At 44.7% G+C, this 27900-nt stretch overlaps 1 protein-coding gene and 1 pseudogene across 6 annotated transcripts in view; both read right to left on the reverse strand.

The window, feature by feature from the left end:
- Positions 1–27900, reverse strand: part of IFT54 (intraflagellar transport 54) — a 475732-nt gene that overhangs the window by 442193 nt on the left and 5639 nt on the right. For all 6 annotated transcript variants that reach the window (XM_067100328.1, XM_067100326.1, XM_067100323.1 and 3 more), the window contains exon 2: positions 1083–1200. In XM_067100328.1, the coding sequence (XP_066956429.1) occupies positions 1083–1200 (118 nt within the window). The remainder of the gene's footprint in view (positions 1–1082; positions 1201–27900) is intronic.
- On the reverse strand, positions 22054–22169 carry LOC136836765 (5S ribosomal RNA; annotated as a pseudogene).

Below are 27900 nucleotides of genomic sequence, written 5' to 3' on the forward strand. Positions count from 1 at the left end.
GTCTTCTTGCCAGAGGCGGCTTTAGACAGCAAGCACATCACCGTAGGGTTATGTGGAGCTAGCAACGTCATGGTAGTAACCCTTGAGCCGGTGAATACTGTAACTGTAGAAGTTGTATGGTTACAGCCAAAGCAGTAACTGGAAGGTCTTGCACACTAAGCTCTCCCAAGATGCCTAAGGAGGGCCAGAGCTCCCTAAACCCCTCAATCTCCACAGCACCTGCAACAAAGGTTGGGTTAGGTGGGACAGTCCCACCCCCCCATCCCGAAAACAAGCTTCCACCCAAGGACAACTCCTCCTCCAAGCGAAGAGAAACTGCTGGAGAGGAACCAGGCTGGTCATTCCCTCTCTCATTGCTCTCTACTGACATAGCAGTAGGAGTTGGAGAGGGAATACCCCTCCCTTAGGAGTGGTAACAGTAGGCAGAAGTTTAGTCAGGGGTAAGAAAGAACCAGAGAGAATCTTCCGTGTCACCAGCGGAGTATTGCACTCCGATGACACCAGAAAAACTTTCTTCTCTCTCTTCTTCTTCCTGGTACATCTCACCTGCTGTTCAGAAGGCCATACCCAGCACTTTGAATGTGGACTAGATTGATTGCATTCATGCCTAAGGCATGAAACACAGAGTATGACGATCAACCTTGATAGTGAAGAGGAACCGTTCACAGGGCCTGTCCTTCCCTGGGCAGTGCCTCAGTTAGTGGCTTCCTCTCCAAAGAAGGCTCTGGTATTGAGAGGTCTGCATATTAATTCTACAATCACAAAATAGTTTTCTTTTCATAGCAAGAGCAAAAAAGCATAGAAAGCACATGTCAGTCGGGCAGAGAGTGCAGTAGACGTCTTCATTTGACAGGGCCCGAAAGCAAATTGGAGTGCAGGGCTTCCCAGCTACGACTGGTAGCTAACAACCTTGTCTGAAAGTTAAACGGCCATTGCAGCTTGTGCTCGCAAGATAAATCCTTTGTAAAGAACGAAGGTTTGTATTTGTGTAATATACTTCCAAATTTGGGGTTATCGTTTATGTCAGTGCACCTTATGAGCTAGCCAATGCAATACAAAAAATATCTGAAGTTGTTACTCACTGGTTGCATCAATACATTTTTGTAAGAAAGCAACTTTAGCTTCTTTATCTTTGATATTCTGAGAGCTAAGCTCATCATCTGTAAAAAGTCCATCAAGAAATCCTGTCCCAGTTATAACCTGAAATATAAGAAATCTTCATATAACAAAGTACTGTACACACGAAAACAAATTTACTTAAATATCCAATTATCCTACCATCTTTTTTGGAGCACATCAAAGTACCTACTCTACAGTACATAAAAATCTAAAACTAAAAATATAATCTTTCACGGATAAATAGTACTTTTCCTAGGTATACAAACCAGATTTGAAGCTTGGTAACAAGGTTACTGGTAGGTAGGTAAGAGGCAGAGAAAATGGCCACTCACCTGACTATCAATATGGCATTTTTATAATAAAACAAAGCTTTATATAAGTAACTTGCCAAGTAATTACGCAGCCATGAGCTTCCTACCTATGGCAGCCTAAAACTTCAAAATTTCCGGTAGCACAAGCATTTGTTTTGGTGTAGGTATGTGCCCTGCCCAATATCAGGGACTTAGAGGAACAACTAGGCAGAGAGCTTCAAATCGTTTTCTGCTGGCTCCCGAGTAAGATCGGTGGTTCATTGTGGCCTACTTCATTGTTTTTTGAATGGTTTTCCAGAGTCTTGGTGAAGTACCCAAGTTTCGTTGTAGTGTATGAATCTTAGTCAGTCGGTTAGCCTTGGTTAACTTATTTAACTGGATTTAAGATGTCTGACTCTAGCTCTTCGAGTGTTAGGTTTTGCATTGATGGTTTGCAAGACTAAGTTAGCAAAGTCTTGTTATGACTCTCCCACAAAGTGTGTGAAATGTAGAGGGCAAAATTGTGATGGGCACATTACTTGTTTAGAATGTAAAGATTGGGACGATAAAAGTCTAGGTCTCATCAAGACAAAATGGATAGAGACAGGAAGAGGAAGGCGGCTATTATGGCCGGAAATAGAGCCACCTTAGAACCTGTAGAAGTAGCAGACCTTGTAGAAGATAATTCTTTCTCTTCTAAGACTCCTGTATCATCATCTATCCTTAGCCCTTCTACTCCTATTCCATACACTCTTGTTCCACATTCCCATGCTCCCGATCATGACACCAATGCCAGTCTCGAATCAAAGTTCAACAAAAGGTTCGAGTTTTTAGCCAACAGTGATGGAGTTGGGGTCTTCTTTTAGAACCTTTATAGAAAAAGGCAATGTGCAAAATGTTAGTGCAGTGCAAAGTGTTGAGGAGGTGGCCTCCCGTCCCACTGATGTGCCTAAACGAAGGTCCCTGTCCTGCTGCCCCGCACCAGGAAGAAGATATACCAAAGGTCCAAGGGAGGCCAGTGGGATTTGCCCAAGGACAGTAGCCCCCTCCATTGAGCCTGTTGCATGGTCCCAGGCTGTGACAGAGGACCATTGGAAAGGCAATTCGTTCAGTGTTCATCGTCTGTCATCGGATTCAGGAGGCTCTTTGCCGGATGCGAGGCATCAGCGGTGTAGACCTTCCATCTCCTGACCTTTGAAGAGACTCTGCTGCGGCGGACAGCTTCCCTGCTCCTGCCAAGAAATACAAGGAGGCTAGTGTGAGTCCTCAGCCCTCCTGCAGTTTCACGGTGCCTCCTTCTACATCTTTTGCTTGTCCGACTCCATCGGCCTGAGACAGTCTGGAACCCATCTCTTATCTGGATAGCCCATTCTTGACTGCTAAACATCTGGAAGAACCTCTTAGTCGACCTTCCTCTTTGTCAAGACCCCTTCTTGCCCCTGAATGTCCTTCACCTACCGAATGTGCTATGATGGTTCCTGTTAGACAGTCTTGTTCGACCAAGTGCTTGGCACCAACCTGAGGGCATCAGGCGACACAGCGCTCTGACTTGGCACCAGTTGCGCCTCAATCGCCAGCGCATTCTTTGACCCAAGAAGATTCTTCGCTTGCTCCTCTTAAACAGCAATTAGACAACTTAATTTCCTGAAGAAGAACCCACCTGTCACCACGCTGAAAAACACTTCTTTGTCGCCAGTCTCTTTCGATGATGTGGATGTAGGGCAGGATTCTTCCCCTTCATTGTCCTACTCCGCCTTATCAAGATATTTTCTCAATAATTTCCCAAATTTCTTCACTCCTGTTGCTCCAGCATCTCCTGTTTCAACTTTCCTGATGAGGAAACTTCCATCAGGCAATGCAAACCTGCCGAAGTTAGTGCTCTCCTCGTCTGCCTAGAAGGTACTTCAAGAGACAGACGTCTGGTTGGCCTCTAAGAGGGATCAGGGTAAAGTGGCTCTTGCTTTTCTGCCCTGCAAGTTGGCCAAGAGAAGCTACTGATTTTATGAAACAGAAGAAGCTCCTTCTCTGAGTTTCTACCCCCTCCCAGGGAGACTTCTCTGGCTTAGTAGATGCAACACGTTGGTTGGCCTTTTCCTCGGTGAAAGTAATGTTCTCCTCCCCTAAGCTGGACCACATGACCAGGAACTTATTTGAGATTTTAGAAGTGAATACAGTCGACCCTTGTTAGACCAGACCTCATTAATTCAGACATCAGATAAGACGGATGAAGAAGAGGGTCAGCCGATTTAAAATACATAATGTTTGACCATGATTTAAGATAGTTACTGTTCCTCCGCTTGTCGCATACCGTTTTCCTTTTTATTTACCATAGGTAAATAAAATACTTTTCATTTATATTTTTATTTTCTATATACTGTTCTGTATTTATACTGTACTGAACTGAAATGCTTTTAACTTGTAACCAATTTAACTTGCGCACGGTACATACCATCATTAAGAAACGCTATTGTCTGGAAGGGTAAGAAGTATTGTAGCAAATCACTGAGCATTAACAGTTTTACCTACCTGCTGCCTGACTGGTAGCTAAATTACGATGCTTTGTATGTTTTTTAGGAAAGAAAAGACATGACAAAGGTAAACTTTACAAAGATAAAAGCTAAGTTACAGAACAATACTTGTGTTTATGTGGCAAATGACATGAGAGAGAGAGAGAGAGAGAGAGAGAGAGAGAGAGAGAGAGAGAGAGAGAGAGAGAGAGAGAGAGAGAGAGAGAGAGAGAGAGAATTGCAGTTCCCTATGCAGTGTAACCATATCTGCATTTACGTGGCAAATGACAGAGAGAGAGAGAGAGAGAGAGAGAGAGAGAGAGAGAGAGAGAGAGAGAGAGAGAGAGAGAGAGAAAAAAATTGCCAGTTCCCTCTATGCAGCATTATTCTATCCTCGAGAGATTAAAGAGAAGAATTTTGTTTTAAAGGTATGTCAATGCAGCATTAGTAAATATCTCCTGAAGCCAAAAATAAAATATTTTGTTGCTGGAGAACCTCTGAACCAACAATTTTGCACTCAAAGTAATAAGAAGGAATTCATTCTACTCTTCATGTAATCAGGAAAATACATATACCACTAAAAATCACAATTTTTGAAAGTAAATTGTATTTTTCCTAACTATACAAACCTCAGGTCCTTTACATTAGGAATTACTTTCACGCGTAGGCTGGAAATGGCCGTTAAACTCTTGAGCAAGGTGGTTAGGCAGTAACTACCGCCAGGTAGGCGGGAATACCCGCATGCCCAAATGTAAACATTCCAGTTTGCCTTTTGGTCCAGGTTCAGATTGAGGGGTGGCATGAGGTGAGTATAGTATGTAATGTAAAAGACCTCAGGTTTGTATAGTTAGGAAAAGTACAATTTACTTTCAAAAATTGTGATTTTTTTCCAACACTATATACAAACCATCGGTCCTTTACATTAGGAAGACTCACTGGTTGGAGGGAGGAATCTGAGTGAGTCTCCTGAACTGACTGGAGTTCCGCACACCTGGGCTACTCCTCCTGGTCGAAAGAGCGAGGAGGAGTACCGTGCCTCTGACATATTGATCGGAGTGTAGGAACTGCAAGATCAAATGTCAGATACTGGACCTTTTCGCATGAGTGAGGAAACGTAACTCCTATGAAATAGGCTGGAAGGATCTAGAGTCGGAGGCAGTAAGGAAAAGCTGAGATAGGGTTCTCTTACTGCCAGTCTCTCCTTCCTCCCCTTGCTAGAGGAAGGAGCAGAATTGCTTCCATAATTCTATGAGAAAATTAGAACGGGTGCTCGATGTGTAGTCTTACCGCATCAGTGCCAGTTCCAGCAGCTATTGGTTCGAGTCCTATTCTCATCCTTAAGGAGGAGAAGTTGGAGGACGGGGAAGGAGGAGGAAGAGAGGCCAGTCACTCTCGGAATCCTTCTCACTTCCAGAACCAACACCTTAGGCGAGATGCCACTCGTCCTCTGGAAGGAGCCAGGTAAGACAACACAACTTGTTGAGCAGCCTCCACAGAGCCAAGGAAAAAGGGGTTCCAAGGGCCTGTGGGCAAGACCGAAGGAAGAAGACAAGAGTGTGGTCTACGAGACCACGTCTTGCTTCCAGACCGACAGAAACTTCTGGAATGCGAGGGATGAACCAAGCCATCGACTTCGTGAGCTCTCGGGTGGAAGGTACCGGTATCGTCGTCGTCAGCTGCTGAGTACCTCCTTTGATCGCTTTACGAAGTCAGGAGGAAGATGTGTCCTTAGACACTTCTTCCTTGGGAGAGAGAGTACTAGCAAAAACGTTGACGACATCCAGGTTAGGAATGTCAAGCCTTTCGGAAAGTACCACAGCTCCCTAATAGGACAAAGTAACGAGTGATCTGGATCATCGACACAAAGTCCAAGGAGGAGGGGAACCAGAAGGACTTGAACCCGACAGTAGATGCCAATGGATTTGGAGTCCACCTACGACATCCAGAGTAAGATGAGAGATGGTCCTAAGAGGGCATATCTCTATCCGGCGACTCTCGTAAGGCGCGTGCAGAACACGGACAGGAACCCTAAACGAGAGTCACATGCCACACAGGGAACAGTTCCCTGGGACAGCACGACTGAAGAAGCTTCTCGTCTGTAGCTAACTCTCAACTGAAGAGAAGAAGGCTACTTCAGATAGAAGACTAGGTCGCAAGGGCCTACGTTCTTCACAAATAAAAGGGAGAGAAGCAACCCTCGGCGGAGAAGAAAAGAAAGTCCAAACTTGAAGAGCGACTCTGACCCGAGAAGAAGTTCCGTCAACAACACCATCAGCGAAGACGGATCCAGTCCCTGGGACAGTGTTGCAGAGGACTTCAAGGGATATCCAGCTATATCCGTTGCCGCTCAGTGAGAAAGTCTGTGCTTGCAAGGAAAGCTGGAAGGTCTCCCAGTTCTGAACACACAGGAATGTACTGCCTCAAGAACCGCTTCTTGTGTAGCTGCTTCAGGAGGTTGGGGCAAGCGGAATTCTTCTCGATGCCTCAGCAATCAGTTCGGATGAAGGCGAAGTCTTCAAGTATTTGTCTGTAACTCGGGGTGAGCAATGCTTGTGAACCCCCAGCGAAACGGACAAATATGGAGGGAAAAAACGTAGATATTGAGTTTTCCCCAAAAAGACAGCATGCCTCACCAAAGTGGCCCCTGGTCTGGTATGAAGGAGCGAGAAAACTACCGACTTGTTGTGCAGGGAGGCAACAGAAGGACGGTAGGAATTTCTCAGTCGAGCAGTCTCTGCATGAATCTTCGTGAAGAAAAGAGTGAGCAGCATGTTCCGTCCCGATCACTCAAACCCAAGGCCAGGCTTGCCTACCAATACATCCCCACCAGGAATGCATCTGGTTAATTGAGCTGTCGAGTGTGCAATAGAACAACACTCGAGTACCTGCAAATGTAGAGATAAAACAGGAGAAAAAAAACGATTACCTCTTGTTTGTCAACAAATGCCACTACTGTGGTTTTGTTGTTCAACGAACCCAGTGAGTGCCGCAAAACTCATCCTGAATTCTTAGATGGCCAAAAGGCTGCCCTGAGCGCAGGATGGTGATGAGAAGGTACTAATGGTCTCAGTCACACACCTTCAAGACAAGGTCTTACCAGTGTGCGCCTATTCCTCAATCGGTGAATCCGTAAGTAGACACAAGATGTGAGGGGAATATGCAAGAATATTCGAAGGTTCCTTCAATCAAGCATTAGCCTAACTCCTTCCTCATACTTCGAAGAGGAAAGAAGGATGGAGGAATGGAAGCAGACTTCCATTCTCCACTATGGGGAAGCTTCTGCAAGATGACAGGGTACCGAGCCGATTAGCTCTAGCCGGGCTGGCATTTCCTGAATCGGGAGCATGGGAGAGGAGGCGGGATGGAAGTTCGATGGAAAGAGTTGCCAAAACCTAAGGGAAATGGATACTTCTCCTGAAGGAATCCATTCCCAGGTCTCGGCAATATCGCTGCCAGTTCCAGAGATTCGATAAGTATCATTTCATCCAGGCATCAGCAGTTGCAATCTTCCTCTGAAGCCTGGGACTTCTTAGCTAAGGAGTTGAGAGGGGCTGGCTTGAACTCAAGGTCGAGTTGAGATGACTAAGACCCAAAGGTTTTGGCCATTGTCCAAAGGACAAGGCAGTGCCCTGGTACGAACCTTGATTACTGAGGTATCTGGCAAATCTCTGCAAGAGAAAGACAGAACCAAGTAATGGTTCGTTCCTAAGGGTCGAGCCAACTCGGGACTTACAAAACTGGAGATCCGAATTGGGACAAAGTCCTTCTTCTTAGCACCAGAATTGGCAAAAAAACTGCAGTCGGCAAGACCCTCCAAGGCAAGAAGAATTCATATTCTGTCGAGGCAGTGGGGGAAGCTTGGTGTCTCGACCTGAATTAACTCCTTCGAAGAAAAAAATTCATCAGGTCGAGAACGCTCTCGGAAGCCAGGACTGCGGCGGTCCCCGACACTCTTGGCCCCTCGGGAACTGCAAGGGTTGCGAGTGATGAAGATTATTCATTGGGGGAGCCGCAGTCCTGTCCCAGGGATCCTCGCACCGATGAATCGGTGCGAAGTTCTCCGAAAACACGGGGGCAATCGCAATTTGAAGAGGAAGACCCTCGCTGTTTCCGAAGCGTGAAACTCCTGTACCTCTCCCCTTGGAGGGAGACCTTGACAGATCCCATGAAACCCTCCTCGGCTACCTGGTTATACTACGAGAGAATCGGGGAACTGACACCCAAAGCACGCCAGGCAGCCGAAATCCGAAGAAGTTCGTCGGAGCTCTCTCTGTCCATCTCACGCCTCTCGGAACAACCGAGAGGAGAAGAGAACAGGTGAGGAAAGAGTATCCCTACCTGTCGTGCCAGTAAGATAAGCAGGAGAGGCAGACCGTGAGCAATAATCAACCGAAGGAGATTACTGCCACACAGGGGAAGAAGAGCACTTGTGCCGTGGCAAAACGCTTTCCTGGGAAGAGCAAAAAGTTCACTCGAACATATGGAGAGTCCCCGGCATTTCTCTGATCACTACCTGACACCTAGCCACCCGTAACAAACTCCTTAGACCTTGGTCATCCGTCTTCATTCTTGGTCCTAGACCCTAGACTCTTGGTCCTTGGATCTTATTTCATCCTTAGATACACATGATTCTTCGTCAGATTGTAATCACGTGCAGTACTTTTCCTGATCCTGATTATACGTGCAAGATCTTCAATAGACCTTTATATTATTATAGAAGTTCCTGGTGTTATACATGAAGTTTGTTAATCTTGTATGTTTGTTTGTAAATATATTTTAAGTTAATAGAATTTTTCATGTTATACCTTTATATTGAATTTTAAACAAGGAAACTTAAAATTGAACAGTCAAATATATTATTAAAAGAACCAGAGTTCATGGAATATAAACTATAAAAACCATAACTCGACAATTGGCGCAGAGAGTAGGATGACTTGTTCATGAATTTAATGTTTTCTGTTTTCTATTTTGTAAAGGTACCAGGACGTGACAAGAGAAGTGTCGGACTTGGACTCCAGGTATTTGTTGGTTTCTAATTGAGTCTTGTTTATCTTTACTTTTGATTCTATGGAAGTAAGGTGAGACCTTGAAAATGTTAAAAAGGAGTTTGTTATGGAAATTTATGGCTGGTGGTATGTCGCTGTCCTGTTGTTGACTTAAAATTTTTTAAGTTTTGCAATGCGTTTTTGTATAGAGCGTTAATTAGAGGTTAAGTATCTTGATTATATGCTTACAATGACTTTTGCATTCTTATTTGTATACGGGCATTAATTAGAGGTTGAATATCTGATTAAATGCTTAATTTTTGTGTGCATTCTTAAACTTATATAAAGTTGTTTGCTGAGTTGTTTACAGCAATACATTATGAATTAGTTTTGTGATTCAGTGTTTGCTAACAATGTAACTGCGTTATTGTTTATAATGGGCTTGCTTTAAGTGACTTGTTCTTAGCAGTCTGTTAAATAATTTATGCGTGGGTCAAAGTTTAACTTCGCATTCATTAGGTAGTGCTTACATTTTCCGATGTTTGATTACTCACGTCGAGTGTAATTTTCTAGTCGTCGTTCACTTGTTTTCAGGGAATGTAACTTGGATGTATTTTGTACGTTTATTTATCGTGTAATGATTTTTAATTTTCATTATGGATGTTAAACCGTTAATTGACAGTGCAATTAAACAAGGCCTTACTGGTACTCAAATTGATGAATTTGTACAGAAACAGTTAAAGCTTCAGATAGAATATGACGAGGTCCGAAAGAAAGCAGATGAAGAAAGAGAAGAAAGAGTCGCAAAGCGTGAGTTAGATAAACTAGAGAGAGAGAGAAAGAAAGCAGACGAAGAAAGAGAGAGAGAGAGAAAACATGAATTAGAGATACTTAAATTGAAATCTAGTCCTGATTACACTCCAAATCATAATCCCATTGTTGATCCCTTAAGGTCTTCTTTTACCTAAAATTCCACCATTTGACGAGACCGTGAGACGAAATAGACTTGTACATAGATCGCTTTGAGAGATTAGCGAAATTTTACAAATGGGAAGAAGAAAATTATTCAATGTTATTGGGAACTCTCTTGCGTGGTAGAGCTTTGAAAGTTTATTGTAGCTTGTCCAGCGATATTGTCAATAATTTTGTTGCACTTAAGAAAGCTCTGCTTAAAGCTTTTCACATAAATTCTAATGTATTTCGAAGGAAGTTTAGAGATTCTATTATTGATACTGACGAAAGTTTTGTACAGTTCAATTGTAAATTGGGACAATATTTTGATAAGTGGTTGGAACTAGCAAATGTAGAGAAAAATTATGAATCTGTTAGAGATTTTATGATTTTTGATCAAATGTTATCTAGTTGTTCTCATGATCTTCGTTCATTTTTGCTAGAACAGTCATTTCAGAATTCGTGTCAACTTGCTGAGAGTGCAGATAGATATCTAGTTGCTCATGGTATGAAGAAATGCCGTAAGAGTAATGATAACATTCACTCTAAACCTCATGCTAAACCTCTTGCTGATAAAATTTCAAGTTCTCCTAAGGTTTCGAATTCGGTAACTAAATCTGATTCTAGTGTTAAATGTCATCATTGTGGTGAAGTTGGTCATATTCGTCCTAATTGCTCTGTGTACAAATTAAATAAGAAATCTGATAAAGTAGTGCCTAAAATAGGTGTAGTACTTGGCCGTGAAGAAAAATTGCATAATTGTGTAACTGATACCGATGGAAAGATTTTTGATCAGTCAGTTGAGATAGTTTTTGATACTGGGTGCAATACCGTGGTTGTTAGAGATACATTAGTACCTTTAAATTACCCTCGTGGCAGAAAAGTGAAAGTTTATGACTATCTTGGTAGACCATTGTACCTAAATACAGTACATACATTTGTTGAGTCTAAATTCTTTTCTGGTAAAGTTAAAGCTATTGTTGCCCCCATACGTTGCGCAGATGTCATTATTGGTCTTATACCTGGACTTAAACATAATGTTGATGCAGGTTTAAGTTTAATTCACGGTGATGAGTTTGCTTCTGATCGTAACGTTAACGTTAATGTTGTAACGAGACAAAAGCTAAGAGTAAAGTAAATGAACGTCCTATGTCCAGTAATCTTGAATCTTTGGATAAGAATATGGTCTTAATTCTGATGAATTTAGTAAGTATCAAAATGAATGTCCTCCACTTGCTAGTATTCGTAAGTTGCTTGATAACGAAGAAAGTGTAACCTTAAAATGTCAGACAGTAAAGTACGTAAATATTGAGATTTAATATATCGTAAGTGCATTGAAAGTAGTAAACCAGAAGATGTGGGAAAATTACAGTTAGTTGTGCCAGTACAGTACCGTAATATAATCATGAAGTTAGCACATGAATCTTTGTTGGCGGGACACTTTTCATCTCATAAGACTATAGATAAGATCATGCAGAAATTCTATTGGCCGAGGGCAAGCTTAGATATACATAGATTTTGTAAATCTTGTCATTCGTGTCAAAAGTTCAGCAGTAAACCAAAGAAAGTACCTTTAGTGCCAATGCCCATTGTGAATGAACCTTTTTCACATATTGCTATTGATCTAATTGGTCCTATCACTCCTTCTACTAAGAAAGGTCATAAGTATATTCTTACGGTGATAGATATGGCTACTCGATATCCCGAAGCAGTTGCTTTACGCAATATTGACACAGTTTCTGTAGCTGAGGCATTAATGGAAATATTTTGTAGAGTTGGTATACCCAAAGAAATCCTTAGTGATCGTGGCACTCAATTCAAGTCTGATCTTATGTCTGAAATTAATAAATTGTTATGTATCAAAGCCATTTACACAAGTCCTTATCATGCATCTTGTAACGGAATGGTTGAACGTATGAATGGAACTTTGAAAAATATGCTCAAGAAAATTTGTATTGATAATCCGAATGAATGGGATAAATATATTAATGTTGCCTTATTTGAATATCGTGAAATTCCAAATGATAGTTTAAAGTTCAGTCCTTTTGAATTGCTGTACGGTCGAAATGTAAGAGGTCCATTATATATTTTGCATGAATTGGTATCTAATAATAGTATTGATGGAGAATTAACTACTAGTTATCAGTACATAATTAACCTTAGAGATAAATTGCAGAGCATGGCTGAAGTTGCAGTAAATAATGCCAAGGTTAGTGCCAAGAAATATAAAGAGTATTTTGATAAGAAAACCTCATCTCGTAAATTCAAGGTTAATGATGAAGTTTTGGTTATGCTTCCAAATAGTTCAAATAAATTCCTTATGCAATGGAAAGGTCCATATGTAATCACTGATGTTCATTCTAATGGTGTTGATTACTATGTCAAAGTAGGAAATAGATTAAAGTTATATCATGCAAATATGCTTAAAACTTATCATAGAAGAACTAAGGTTAGTGTAATTCAACAAGGAGTAAATGATCTTGTAAATTCATCAAATTTGTTTTCAGCTCTTCAAGCTGAAGTACAGCCTGTTATTGCCGTTACTGACGATAATTGTTGTGAATTGCCATCAAGAGATGAAAACTCTGGTAATTATAACTTTTGTGAATCTTTGTCATCTGATCAAATTAATGATCTTGAATGTTTATTGAAGTCATTTACAGACGTCATGAGTGATACACCTGGTCGTACTAAGACTATTTCTCATAATGTAAAATTGCAAAGTGATGAACCAATCAGAGCTAAGAATTACCCAATTCCTTTAAGTTTGCTCGATGAATTCAATAAGGAGGTAGATAGAATGATTGATATGGATATTATTCAGCCTTCAACTTCTGATTATTGTTCACCTGTTGTTATTGTACGAAAACCTAATGGAAGTATACGTTTATGTGTTGATTTTAGAACTCTTAATAAATATTCAGAATTTGATGCAGAACCGATGCCTAGTATAAATGACGATTTACATAAAATGAATGGCGCTAAATATTTTACTGAATTAGACCTGTGTAAGGGGTACTGGCAGGTTCCATTAGATCCTAGAGCTATGAAATTTACAGCTTTTTCTACTAAGTATGGGTTAATGGAATTTAAAGTGATGCCATTTGGTCTTAAAACCGCGTGTGCAACATTCGTGAGATTAATGAGACAAGTATTGTCAGGATTATCAAATGTATCTTGTTATTTTGATAACATTGTTATTTTCAGTAAATCCTGGAATAATCATCTTAATCATATTAAGTTAGTTCTTTCAAGACTTCGTGACCATGGCCTAACAGCTGGTCCTGATAAATGTTTCTTTGCATTCAGTGAAATAAAGTATCTTGGGTATAAACTAGGAAATAACTGTTTATCGCCTGTTAAATCCAGAGTAGATGATATTGTTAATATGCCTGTTCCAACAACAAAGAAGGACTTACGTTCATTTATGGGAACATTAGGCTATTACAATAGATTTATTCCAAACTTTTCTATTTTGTCTGCCCCAATTAATGATTTATTGAAGAAAAACTGTAGTAATCAATTAAATTGGTCTGATAATCAATTTAAATGTTTCAATGATCTTAAAGCCTATCTTTTAAAATCTCCTATCTTGATGTTGCCTGATGTAAACAAGAAGTTTTATTTACAAACAGATGCATCGTATCATGGTTTGGGTGCTGTTATATTGCAGGATCATGATGGTATATTTAAACCAGTTTGCTATGCAGGTAGGAAGTTAAATAAATCTGAATTAAATTACTCGACTATTGAGAAAGAACTTTTGCAATTGTTTGGGGAATAGAAAGATTTAAAGAATTTTTGTATGGTAAAGAATTTGTTCTTCAAACTGATCATGCACCTCTTAAGTATCTTAGTAGTATGAAAAATAAGAATGACCGCCTTTATGCGCTGGGCATTAAGTTTGCAACCATATTCTTTCTTTTTATTGAGTACATAAGAGGGTCTGATAATGTGTGTTCAGATATGATCAGTAGATGCATATAGTTTTTTTAAGCCTGTCGTTCAAACTTAGTAGGGGGGTTTGTCGAGGAATGCCGTGCTGCCATCTCTTGTATATGTTTTCACTCCATGGATTAAAGAAGTGATTTTGTCGAGGAATGCTGTGCTGCCATCTCTTGTATAATATATTTTCACCCCATGGACTAAAGAAGTTGTTTCTTTGTTTATTTGGTTGTCCTTGTTTTTCTTTGTTTTCTCAACATGGAGAGTCCCCGGCATTTCTCTGATCACTACCTGACACCTAGCCACCCGTAACAAACTCCTTAGACCTTGGTCATCCGTCTTCATTCTTGGTCCTAGACCCTAGACTCTTGGTCCTTGGATCTTATTTCATCCTTAGATACGCATGATTCTTCGTCAGATTGTAATCACGCAGTGCAGTACTTTTCCTGATCCTGATTATAAAAAGATCTTCAATAGACCTTTATATTATTATAGAAGTTCCTGGTGTTATACATGAAGTTTGTTAATCTTGTATGTTTGTTTGTAAATATATTTTAAGTTAATAGAATTTTTCATGTTATACCTTTATATTGAATTTTAAACAAGGAAACTTAAAATTGAACAGTCAAATATATTATTAAAAGAACCAGAGTTCATGGAATATAAACTATAAAAACCATAACTCGACAATAGCCGAGAACCCGAATCGGAAAAAGCCGAGTAGGGCCGAGCCGAGTAGGGCCGTGCCGAGCCGATCACGCAAATGCGATCCAGCTGGTTGGTATGCAGTGGACTGGGAGGAGGGCAGGGCGAGCCGAGCCGAGCCGATTGCACAAACACAATCAGAACTGAGCATGCCAGAACTCATCTGCCATGAACAATTGCTAGTTTCCCGAACTCTAAACTCCTTCGATGCCAAGGCCCCTTGAAAAGAAGGTTCAAAAGGGAATTCTGTGTCTGCTATCTTGCATGCTCAACCCCTAAAGTTCAACACACAAGAATGAAGCCCAGCCGAGCAACCGAAGCAGCTGGCGGGCAGTATCGAGACACCTGGCGTCTCGGCACCCAGACACCCGGGTGCCCCGGCAACCAGACACCTGGGTGTCTCGGCACTTTCTGTCGTCAGGAGAGCGCTCGTGATTCATAGAATGTGAGCTACCCACAACTCCCAAAAATCGGGAGCGGCTGCTTTCAGTTTCCTAAGAGATCGAAAGAGCCAAGCACAGAACCAGTCTTAGATGCAGACTTCCAAGACTGGCAATGAGGCTGTGCTCTCGCGGCCCCTGAAACGCAAGACCCCACAGGAGAATGCGAATCGGTTCCCGCCCAAGGGTGGGAAAAGCCAACGAGAGAAACTTGTCTCCCGGAAGAGAGTCAGTCCCTTAGAAGTCCTACAGGACTCCCGAATGGAATCTCTTCCCTGCTTCTTCTGATGTTTGAACCAACAGGATCGAGACACCAGGCTGGGAACCTGACCGAGCACTGGCAAGCACTCGGGGAGCACTTGTGGTGCTGGCAGGAAGAGCCGAGACACCTGGGTGCCTTGGCCCTTTCTCTCACACTGCTCCCGAACTGGGCCGAGGAAAATCTCTCCAGACCAGATCGGGATACTCGATCCATAGAATCTCGAGCAATCGGAGCGGCTCGCGAACCAGCGCCGGCAGCCCCATCTTAGAGGCAGAACCTCTAGGACTGGGAACGGGATCGCAAACCCAGGTCTGCGCGCCCGCGGCTTCCAAAACACAAAACCCAGGGCTATGCGAATCGGTTTCCTAACCCGAAGGTCGGGAAGAGCCAACAAGAGACCCACTGCCTCCTCGGAAGAAGGCAGTCCCTAGACGTCCAAGGGCATCAAGGGGAAGAAGCAGCCTTCCTTTCCTTCGGCCGACAGAGGTCCGTCCGATTCTTGGGACCCCCTTGGACCTCGGGAGAGGAAGGGAAGACGCAGCAGAAGACGAAATCGGAGATAAGATGAAGAAGACGGTGGCTACTTCCACAGGGTGGCTTCCTTCACCTCCACTCCGACATCTACAGGATGGTGGATACGAAACATCGTAACCTCCAGGGCAGTCAGGCAGGAACACAACGGACGCAGCCCAGGACACCACCACCAGGAGAAGCAGCAAGCATGATCAGGACAGCCGATGCAGGAGCTACTGCAACAGCCAGGAACATCATTTCAACAGGGCGACTTCCTTTATCTTCACGCCGACATCTTCTACAGGATGGCGGGCATCATAACCTCTGGGGCAGCTGGCAGGAACACAACGGAAGAGGCCCCGGGCATGACCGGCAGGAGAAGCAGCAGGCATGATCAGGAATGCCGATGCAGGAGCTACGGCAGAGGTTCGGAGGGCAGGAGCTATTGCAACGGCCAGGAACGTCACTTCCACAAGTATCCAAGAACATTGATGAAGCGTATAGACTCAACAATCTTAGAATCATTAAGGGTTAGGCATCTATTACTGATGACATCAAGACAGTGTTGTACATTCTGATCTTGTTCTTCTTGATCATATCTAGCATTGGTGATGTTGTCCAGGTAAGGGAAGGCACCCTGTAGGTTTTCCTCTTTAACCAACTTGTCCATGGCTCATGGCAATGCTGCAACACCATTTGCCAATCCAAAGGGAATTCTACAAAACTGATGCAGACATCCAATGGCTTCAAAAGTTGTTTAATTCTTGTACAATTCCTTCAGTGGTACTTGGTGATAAGCATTTTTCAAGTTAAAAGCTAGAGAACACTGTATTTTAAGAGATCATTCACCACGGAGTCAAAATGACATTTCTTGGCACGATTATTGCAAGTGGCCCTGCGTGCTGGACAGTTAGAGCAACTGTGGCATGGCCCTCTGCAAAAATAACACCCTTTCTTTGTAGAGAGAGCAGCTGCCGGTGTTGCTCTTTAGAAGTAGTTGTATCACAGCCGTGTGGTGTCTCCTTTGTGGCACTCATCAGATCATCACCTGTTGTTTTGGCTGGTCAGGGGTTACCATGGCAGCAGTATGTACAATCAGTGGAGTCAAATGGGTGTAAGCACTGGCATTACACTGGACTACATCTAAAGAATAAGGTTGATCATAAGCCACCTGTAGATCTAGAATCTTGTTTTCTACAATACTGTATGCTAAAAAATCATGGGTGAAGCTAGGCCATTAATGAAGGCATCTTGAATTTGTTCCTATCTGTACTGCAATGCACTAACAGCTCTGAAGTCACAAACCTTAAATAACTTGCGTAGTTTTCTCAAAAATTCATCTGAAGACTCACCATGCTTTTGTTGCCTTGTTGCAAGTAAATGCCTTGCAAATATTTCATTAGGGATCTTTACATGCAGTTTCTCCAGTTTAGCAATGGTGGTTTCAAAATCAGTACATTCCTCAACATGCTCTTATACACTGCGGGTTGTGCAATTCACTAGTGTCCTGAGTTTGGTGTGTTATGCCTATCCCCACACTCTTCAATGAAGTTAGAAAACGTCCAGTGCCAGCACTGCCACCCCTTCATTGCTGTATGGGAACTGGGGTCCAAATCCAGGGGGGCTGATTCCAGTAATTTCTCCATTGTCGAGTTTAATAAAGTCAATTGTGACAATAAAATGCTTGGTTGCTGCTACCCAAGCTTTATTCATCTCAAACACAAGTTGACCTGCAATAAACTGAACCTCATAGCACTATTGAAAAATAAATAAAACTTCTGACTAGTCCCCCAAAAATTGCAGGACATTGCAAATTGTAAACAAAGTAGTAATATAGATACACTTCCTATGTACAGCCTAATACACAAATAAAAAGGAGGGATCTATGTTGCGTGGATGGTCCTGCCAATCCTTCCCGTAAACAAACCTGAGTATGACAACAGCATTTTCTGTACCTATGCACACAGCATGAGAGACTTGGATGATCTTGAAGGCCTGGTGGTGGAAAACAGGAAGACCATGAGAAAAGGAAGGGCACTAATCCTAAAAAGGCAGTCTGTAGCTTTCCCCAAGGACACAACTACCCAGAACTCCACCCAATGTCACTGCCACATGGCATCCCCTCACCCATGGGAACAGAAGAGGAGGACTGACAGCTTTAGCATATGCCTCCCTTCTTCTTCCCCTTGCCTCCAGGAAGACTCTGGAACCTTCCCTGGGGAAGAAGAAGAATACTGGGCACCTGATAATGCTTTGGAAGAGGTCTGGACTTTTCCTAAGCCCAATGCCAATGGCATGCCACCTCCAAAGGCTTGGCTGCAGTCCCCTTTGCAGTTCCAGGGGGAACCTAGAAGGAAAAATTTATTCACAATTCTTTTGACCTTGCTCTTTCCTAAGAACTAGGAAGTACTCAAGAGCAACTTGTTTTGATGGGTGAGACCTCTCTCAAGTTAATGTCAACCCGCAAGTCAGCAGACTGGAGTGTGTATTCTCCGAAGTCCGACAGAATTCCAAAAACTCGCGGCACACGCAGTGGGGCCAGGTGGTTAGTACCCATTCCCGCCGCTGGGAGGCGGGTATCAGGAACCATTCCCATTTTCTATTCAGATTTTCTAGTGCCACTGTCTCCTGAGGGGAGGAGGGTGGGCACTATGATTATATATATCTGCCAGGTAAGTATGAACAAACTTTATTTTATCATTAAAATATCATTTTGTTCATGCGACTTACCTGTCAGATATATATATAGCTGAATCCCACCATTGGAGGTGGGAAGAGACAGAATAGGAATTAGGAAACAAATATATGTAGGCGATTGACGCCTTGGTTCCTTACTTGTTAGCATAGCTGACTTCGTGATTACTGTCACCCAAGCCTGCTTCTGCTTTACTACAGTCTCCAGCAAGGTAGTGACCTATATAGCCGGTGAGTTCTAGATGATCTGTCCACGGGGGCGTGACCACAATGGGACTAGATCATAAGACCATACTGTGAGAGCAAAAGGAGCAACGACCAACCACCTGACCGAGAGCATCAACAGGACCTGCCGAAGGGACGCCAGATCGGTGGGAAGCCCCCGTAACCAACTTACAGCTTTCGACATGCCCTCTCCCTGGTCCTGGGAGTCCGACAGAGGTCCAGGCCTATGTTAGCATAGCTGACTTCGTGATTACTGTCACCCAAGCCTGCTTCTGCTTTACTACAGTCTCCAGCAAGGTAGTGACCTATATAGCTGGTGAGTTCTAGATGATCTGTCCACGGGGGCGTGACCACAATGGGACTAGACCATAAGGCCATACTGTGAGGGCAAAAGGAGCAAAGACCAACCACCTGACCTAGAGCGTCAACAGGTCCTGCCGGGGACGCCAGATCGGGGAAGCCCCGTAACCCTCTTGCGGCTTTCGACATGCCCTCTCCCTGGTCCTGGGAGTCCGACAGAGGTCCAGGCCTAGAAGCCTTATGGGACCGATCTGACGTAAAAACAAAATCAAGATTAAAATATACTTCCTAACCTCTAAAGGATAGGATGAGTATCGCTCCTGCCCGCAACACTGTGTCTGCAGAAGCGACAACAGGTCCTGCGAAGGGACGCCAAATCGGTGGGAAGCCCCGTAACCCTCCTGTGGCTTTCGACTTGCCCTCTCCCTGGTCCTGGGAGTCCGACAGAGGTCCAGGCCTAGAAGTGTTATGGGGCCGATCTGGAGTGCGGAAACGTATGGTCCCTAGCGAACAGCAGTCTTCGTATGTCGTCTTCACGTCCCGCAAGTAATGTGAAGCGAACACCGAATTGCTTCACCAGAGGGTGGTACCCAGAAGATCGCTAAGGGACATGTTCTTCTGGAAAGCCACCGAGGTTGCAATGGCTCTAACTTCGTGAGCCTTAACTTCAAAAGACTCAAGTCACTGTCTTGAACGTCGGAAAGTGCGTCTAAAATGGTGCTTCTAAAAAAGAACGCCAGTGCATTCTTAGAAAGAGGCAAATCCGGCCTCTTGACAGAGCACCACAGACTGTCCGAAGGACCTCGACTTTCCTGAGTCTTCTGCAAATAAAATTTGAGAGCCCTGACAGGACACATGACTCTTTCTGGTTCTTGTCCAAGAATTTCCGTCATACCCTTAATCTCGAAGGTCCTGGGCCAAGGGGTAGACGGGTTCTCGTTTTAGCAAGAACATAGGGCTTAGAGAACATACTGCATTATGGCCTCTAAAACCTACATGATTATTGATAGCCTGAAGTTCACTAACTCTCTTCGCCGTAGCCAGAGCAGTTAGGAAAATCACCTTCCTTGTCACATTCTTGAGACACCAAGAAAGAGGCTCAAGGTATTTGACATAAAAATTTAGGACGACATCCAGGTTCCAGGGAGGCGTCCTGGAAAGAGGTACCTTGACAGTCTCAAAGGATCTCAAGAGATCGTGAAGATCCTTGTTGTCGGCTGATAGTCTGAATGCAGTTAGACTCAGAGCGGGAAGTTTTGAGGTACCTTTCGAAATGGGGCTGCCTGAGCAGATCTACCAAGGGACGTCCCCATAACCTCCACAGCTCCTGATATACTTCCTCGTGAAGGGTCCACTCGGTCGGTAGAAGCTGACGCTGTCGACCGAGAAGGTCCGAGCGGATATTCTCCACTCCTGCAACGAACCTCGCAAGGATCGTGATCCCCCGCGCATGGGCCCAAAGCAGGATTTCCTTCGCCAGGGCGAACAGGGACCGGGAACGAGTTCCTCCCTGTTTCTTGAGGTATGCCAGGGCTGTGGAGTTGTCTGAATTTACTTGTACGACTCGGCCTGACACTTGGCTCTCGAAGGATTGAAGGGCCAGCAGGATCGCCCCTAATTCCTTGAGATTGATGTGCCAGGACACCTGTTCCCCTCTCCAGGTGCCTGACACTTTCTTCCCTCCTAGTGTTGCTCCCCATCCCTCCCTGGGAGCGTAGGAAAACAACACCAGGTCGGGGCTCTGAAGGCGTAGAGAAACCCTTCTGCCAACCTCGAGGGGTCGAGCCACTACCTCAGGTGAATCTTGAAAACGGGAGAGATCTTCAGGGTCTCCTCTAGATTCTCCTTGTCTATTCAGTTTTCCGCCAGGAAAAACTGGAGCGGCCTGAGATGAAGTCTTCCCAGGGAAACAAACTTCTCCAGAGAGGAAATGGTCCCCAGCAAACTCATCCATATTTCCTTCCCTAGGAAGGATGAGACTTTTTCTAAGCATTGCTACTGACGTTCCTGGGATGGAAAAGCTTGAAAAGCCACTGAATCCATCTGAATCCCCAGATAGACGATGGACTGCGTTGGGATCAGATGGGACTTTTCTTCGTTCACTAGAAGTCCTAGGGACTTTGTCAACTCTAAATTCGCATTCAGGTCCTCCAGACACCTTGACTGTGAAGAGGCTTGGATGAGCCAATCGCCAGGTAAAGCGAGATACTGAATACCCGCCAAGTGAAGCCATCTCGCCACATTTCTCATGATAATCGTGAAGATCATGGGAGCTGTGCTTAGCCCGAAGCAAAGAGCTCTGCATTGAAACACTCGTCCCCCTAGTACAAACCTAAAATACTTCCTCGACTGGGGATGTATGGGAACGTGAAAGTAAGCGTCCTGTAAGTCCAGAGTGACCATCGAATCTCCTGGTCTTAATGCTCCTAAAACAGACTGGGGCATCTCCATCGTGAACTTCTCCTTCACCATGTAGCGGTTCAGTCTACTGACATCTAGGACTGGTCTCAATCCTCCCGACTGCTTCGGAACTAGGAACAGTCGGTTGTAGAATCCTGGGGAGTCCAGCTCCAGGACTTGCTCCACAGCTCTTTCTCGAGCATTTGCTCTAATAGCTCGAAAAGGATCTGTTGCTTCTCTTGATGGAATGAGGACGACAGATCCCTGGGCGACGTGCACAGAAGTGGTGAGTCGAGAAAGGGGATCTTGTATCCTCTCAATAACTTCAAGGGACCAGGTGTCTGCCCCTCTTGCTCTCCAGGCTCTCGCAAACGAAAGAAGCCTGGCTCCTACAGGTGTCTGGAGGCGCTGCAAGTCACTTCCTGCCCCAAGGTTTAGGCGGGGCTCCGCCTCTGAAAAGACCTCTACCTCGGGGAGAAGATCTCGAGGAAGAAGCTCCTCCACGAAAGGGCTTCTGCTTCCTGGAGGTCTGACCCGACAACGACGTCAAAGGGACTGCCGGGCGTCTTGACGAGTGGGCCAAGAGGTCTTGAGTGGCCTTCTCCTTCAAGCTGGAGGAGAGATCCTTGAACAAGGACTGGGGGGAAGAGATGGCTCGAAAACGGGGAGAACAGCAAAGCCCTCTGCGACGGAGAAACTGACTTTGCAAAAGTATGATGCCAAAGGCATCTGGTGTTCCCAGGCGGTCACCCATCCAAGTACTGACCAGACCCAACGTGAGCTTAACCGCTGATCGCATGAGAAGCGGTGCTCAACGTGGTATGGCCGTTGGCTGGTGGGCCATAGGCTGTAAAGTTACAGTACAAGGCCCTCTTCTTCAAGAGGCCCGTACAAAAGTGGGAAGCCAGTTCCTCCGAGCCATCCCTGACTGCCTTGTCCATGCAGTTCAACACGCTGGACAGCTCCCCCAGGCAGATCGAGTCGGGACTCCTAATCCTGACGTCTAGAGCCCCCAAACACCAGTCCAGGAAATTGAAGACCTCCATGGTTCGAACCAGTCCTTTCAAATGGTGATCCGTCTCCGACATAGTCCAGGACACTTTGGCAGCCGACAGGAGGGACCTTCTAGGCGCGTCGACCAAGCTAGCGAAGTCTCCCTGGGACGACGAAGGAACTCTTGAGCCGACGTCCTCCCCAGTCTCTTACCACAAGCCTGCCTTGCCGCTCAGCTTGGACGGAGGCAGGGCAAAAGAAGTCTTGCCTTGGGTCTTCCTTTCCTCCATCCAGGTGTTAACCATCTTGAAGGCCTTCTTCGTCGCCAGAGACGAAGTCATCTTGACAAACCCCCGGCGCTCTCCTCGTCTTGGACGAAGCAAACTGCGAAGGAGGAGAGAGAGGGGCCGAGGGTTTGAAACTTGTCGCCAAACAAGTCCTTAAGAAAAGCCAGCTAACACCTGGTAGTCCGTGACGAGGAAGGGGGAGGCTGCTCAAGGACTGCAGGCTCCGACTCACAAGAGACTTCTCCTCTTCAATGGGAGAAACGAAGGCCTTGCGGTCCAACACGCAGATGGGATCTGACGCTTCCCGCAGTCTTTGATTGCTCTGAAGCGTCACTGAAGCAACCAAAGAGGCGTCCTCCCAAGAGTCCATCCGGCGTCCTGCACAGCAGCGAGAGAGGAGCGCCCTGACGAGCAGCTACAGAAGCGTCCAGGATAGCTGCTTGCGGAGCGTCACGATGGCGGTCCAGCCGAGCGTCCTGCACGGCAGCGAGAGGAGCGTCCTGACGAGCAGCTACAGAAGAGTCCAGGATAGCTGCTTGCGGAGCGTCACGCTGGCGGTCCAGCCGAGCGTCCTGCACGGCAGCGAGAGGAGCGTCCTGACGAGCAGCTACAGAAGCGTCCAGGATAGCTGCTTGCGGAGCGTCACGATGGCGGTCCAGCCGAGCGTCCTGCACGGCAGCGAGAGGAGCGTCCTGACGAGCAGCTACAGAAGCGTCCAGGATAGCTGCTTGCGGAGCGTCACGCTGCAGCAGAGCGTCACGATGGCGATCCAGCGAGCGGTGAGCACGACTGGGAGACGAAGCATGCTTGACAGAAAGGCCCCCCAGTCAATATATTGTGAAATAGGCTACCTACTTGGGAAGTCTCAACTCCCGCTTAGCCTAGAGGGAGTACTAGAATTTGGCTCGCCTACGTTAGGGCGGGTAGATATAAATCAGCCTCGGCGAGATAAAACCTATTCTCGTCGTTTTAACTAAAATTATGGTAGGTTATCTCCTCACCCTGACTAAAACTAATGTTTGATACCGACCTGAGTAAATTATGGCATCTTTAACGTTTACCGTGCTACTTTGAACTTGCAAAGCGTTGTTTACTTTTTTTACTAGGAGGCAGCCATTGCCTACGTGGCGTCACTCTAGTCCCTGCTCTCGGTAGACTATCTCCAAAAACAAACCTTACATTTCCTTTAATAACTCCATAAGTGTTTGATTTTGTTGTAACAACATAGTTACGATAACTTTATTGGACATATCCTCTTCAGCGTCCGCCTTACGAGTCCGTTTTCACGGCGTGCACTTTGATTGACCCAGCGTTACTATTGTTTCTTCTTTATTATCGCTGACACTCGCTCAATCTATGCACCTCCGCAATAGATAATATTTTGTTAGCCATCTTCCAGATGCCAAAAGGAGCACTATTAGTGCGAGAATGAAATCCTGAACTAATAAATTAGCAGGGTGGGAGGCAAAGTAAGCGATCATTTATCAAGCAAACCTGCCCCCTACACCTCATGCATATAAAGTGAGGATCTACCGAAACTTTCGGTAGCCTCACCTTAAACTCATTCACACAACATACTCTGAAGCTAGCATAACTAGATCCAGACATCATCCAAAGAGCAATCAAAAGCTAATTCCACAAAAGCGTATGCCAATCCACAATCCAAAGACAAAAACCAAAAGTCAAATAGAATACTTAAGTGGAAAATAACGAGTTTACGAAATCCAAAGACGGAGGTACTGAAAACAGTTGTTGACAGTACCGGCGACAGAGAAAATCTGAATAGAAAATGGGAATGGTTCCTGATACCCGCCTCCCAGCGGCGGGAATGGGTACTAACCACCTGGCCCCACTGCGTGTGCCGCAAGTTTTTGGAATTCTGTCGGACTTCGGAGAATACAGCTATATATATATCTGACAGGTAAGTCGCATGAACAAAACAATATTTTTATGATAAAATAAAGTTTTAATACAGGCAGTCCCCAGTTATCGGCAAGGGTTCCGTTCTCAGGGTGTGATGATAACCGAAAATCGCGGCTACCCAAAACTCGGCCATTTTCGGTGCCAAAAAGCAACAATTTTTGGCTATCGGCGCCAATAAGCAGAAATCGGTGATTTTTGGAGCCAAAAATTGCAGATTTTCGTTGCTAGACAAGCGCCATAAACCCAGATTGCTGTTAACTAGGGAATGCCTGTATATACTTACCCAGTAATTACTTAGCTAAGAGTTTCTACTTGAATGGCAGCTTAAATTTTGAAATTTGTGGTAGCAATTCTTTTGTTTTTGTGTAGGTGACAAGACCCTGCCCACTTTCGGGGTAAGAGAGAGGAACAACTAAGCCAATAGACCAATTGTTTATGCAAAAAAGTCCAAGCACGGGGAGGAGGGTGGGCTCCATTCGTAATTACTGGGTAAGTATATATAAAACTTTATCATACAAAATATTTTTATATAAGTAACTTATCCAGTAATTACTTAGCTGATTCCACATTGAAAGGAGGTGGGGAAAGTTAATGGTCTAAACAAGGCTAATAGTGAGACAATGTTTGTTGTTTCCTTATCTGGTGAGAGAGCTGTGCAGATAATTACTGCCTTTAGTTGGCGCTCATCTCCACCTGTAGAGACGTGACAGTATAGTCAGAGTTGTCTCTACTGAAGTGGGATATTCGGTGGTGACAGAGTGCTCCAACAGCCAACAGAACATATAGCAGGATTTTTGTGACAAAGGAGAATACCGATGGTCAACAAAGCTCAGATCATTGCCCCTGCCCAGGGCACAGTACCAAAAAACAACAAAAACTAGTAATAGAATTATCTACACCATAAAAATTAACATGACCACTACCCAACACTAAAGAACTGGTGGGCACTCCACTGTTGTACCCTCCAGGCTTCCCCAGAACTCGACACCACAAACAATGTGAAGAGCTAAACACAAAAGAAAGGGTACTTCCTACACTTCCTCACCTGTCACTACCCCAGCCACAGACATCGGTCCTAGGGTACTGCAGTTTTGTAAAGTTTCCACGTCCCGCAGATAGTGCATTGTAAACACCAACTCGCTTCTCCAATATGTTCCTTGAAGAATGGAGGATAAGGAAAGATTGTGCTTGAAAGCTACTGATGTAGCAACTGCCCTAACCTCATGAGCTTTCACTTTCATGATTTTCAAATCATTTTCTTCCACTTGGGTGTGAGATTCGATAATAAGGTTCCTCAAAAAGACGGAAATAGCATTCTTAGATAAAGGTCTAGAGGGATTTTTGACTGAGCACCATAAATTAGAAAATTGCCCTCTAATTTTCTCGGTTCAGTGCAGGTAGTATCTGAGGGCTCTCACTGGGTAAAGCACTCTTTCTTCCTCTTCCATACCTAAAATATCAGAGAGGCTCTTAATTGTGAAGGAACAAGGCCAAGGGTGTGAAGGGTTCTTGTTCTTCCGCAAAAAGCTTAATAGGAAGGAACAGACTGAGTCTCCATTCAAAAAGCCGATCCTCCTGTCAATCACTTGAATTTCAATTACTCTCTTCGCAGTGGCCTGAGCTACAAGGAAAATAGTCTTCTTAATTAAATCCCTCTCTAAGAGTGCATGCGTTCAAAATGGTCACTTGATAACCATTTAAGTACCACATTTAGATTCCAAGTGAAATTCTCCTCCTTTCTAGATCTGGTGGTGTTGAAAGACTTAATTAGGTCTGAAATATCCTGATTAGCAGAAATGACAAGGCCTCTGTGATGGAAAACAGATCTGAGCATTGCTCTATAGCCTTTTACAGTGGAAGAAGACCTTCCTAAAGAAGTTCTCAAGAAAAGAAGAAAATCTGCTATTTGAGCGATGGATAGATGTCTGAGAAGACGAAACTCTGTTTCTTCTGCACCAGGTCCTAAAAACTTCCATGTTGCCTAGTAGAGCTTGCTGGAAGAGGCACGTCTACATTTGGCAATGGCCTCCACTGCCGATCACAAAAAACCTTTCACTCGGACAAGTCTACTGACAGTTGAAAGCCTGCCAGGGCGGACAGGCCTTGATGGAAAATCCTGCTGTGCGGTTGTCTGAGAAGACTCGGAATAGCAGGGAGGAGCCTTCGAGAGTCTACGAGGAGATCCAGAAGGTCTGGGAAACATTCCTTTCATGGCCAAAAGGGGGCCACCAGAGTCATTCTCGCATTGCTGTGAGAGCGGAGTTTCTTGAGAACTTCCCTCATCATTCTGAATGTTGGAAAAATGTAAAGGTCCAGATTCGACCAATCTTGAATCATCACATCTGTTGCCCACGCAAGACGGTCCAGAACAGGGGAGCAGAACAGAAGTAGACGGTGATTTTGAGACGTTGCAAATAAGTCCAGGGTCAGTTCCTGACTAATTCTATGGCCTTCTTGCTGATGAGAGAAGAAACCTCCTCTGAGAGGGCCAAATACCTCTCCGAGCCTTCGGAGTAAGCTGTCAATGCAGCGGGAGTAGTGGTCAAGGGATGCCTCTCCCTGAAGGGGACAGAATAGCCCTCCTTGAGTACTTTGACTACCCACTGGTCTGCCCCTCTTGAACTCCATCTCTCTCAGACAAGAAGGAGCCTTGCACCCACTGGGGCATAGATGACTGAGGGGTGTGAACCTAACTGATCCTCTGGGCCTAGATTGAGATCTCCGTCTGCCCCCGCAAAAGGGCCTAAACAGCAGAGGAGAGGGAGTCCTGGTGAGTACTGAGGACCAATCTCTCTGTTGCTTCGTGAACTGTCAGGAGATCTTGTGTGGACCTCTTATGAAGGCTAGAAGCAATCTCGCTAACAGCTGTCTGTGGGAAAAGATGATGTCTGTCTAGCGGGGAAAATAAAAGCGCTGACTTTTGGGACAAAGTAACACCTTTAGACATAAAGGAAACCCAAAGTTCCCTTTTCTTAAGCACGCCATTGTGTAAAGCAAAGCAATCTCCTTCGAACTGTCCCTGACTGCTTTGTCCGTGCAGGAGAGAAAACCCAGAAGTTCCAATGAGCAATCAGGCGGAAGCAATGGCTCTTAAACTTTCTTGGCGAGAGCACCTAAATACCAATCCATGAAACTTAATACTTCAAAAGTCTCTTAAAAAGACTTCTCAGAAGTCCATCTCGTGTCGAAAAGAAGACCTTCGCTGATTGTAGCGTGGATCTACGGCCTGCATCAGTGAGACCAGAGAAGCTTCCCTGGAAGGAGGCAACAACTCCCTGGGAAGGAGCTTCCCCTGTGGCAACAAATAGCGAGACCTGGAAAGACAAGGAGGGACACTAAAGCAAGCCTTCCCCTGTTCCCT

This window comes from Macrobrachium rosenbergii, chromosome 56, assembly GCF_040412425.1.
Source record: "Macrobrachium rosenbergii isolate ZJJX-2024 chromosome 56, ASM4041242v1, whole genome shotgun sequence".
NCBI lineage: Eukaryota > Metazoa > Arthropoda > Malacostraca > Decapoda > Palaemonidae > Macrobrachium > Macrobrachium rosenbergii.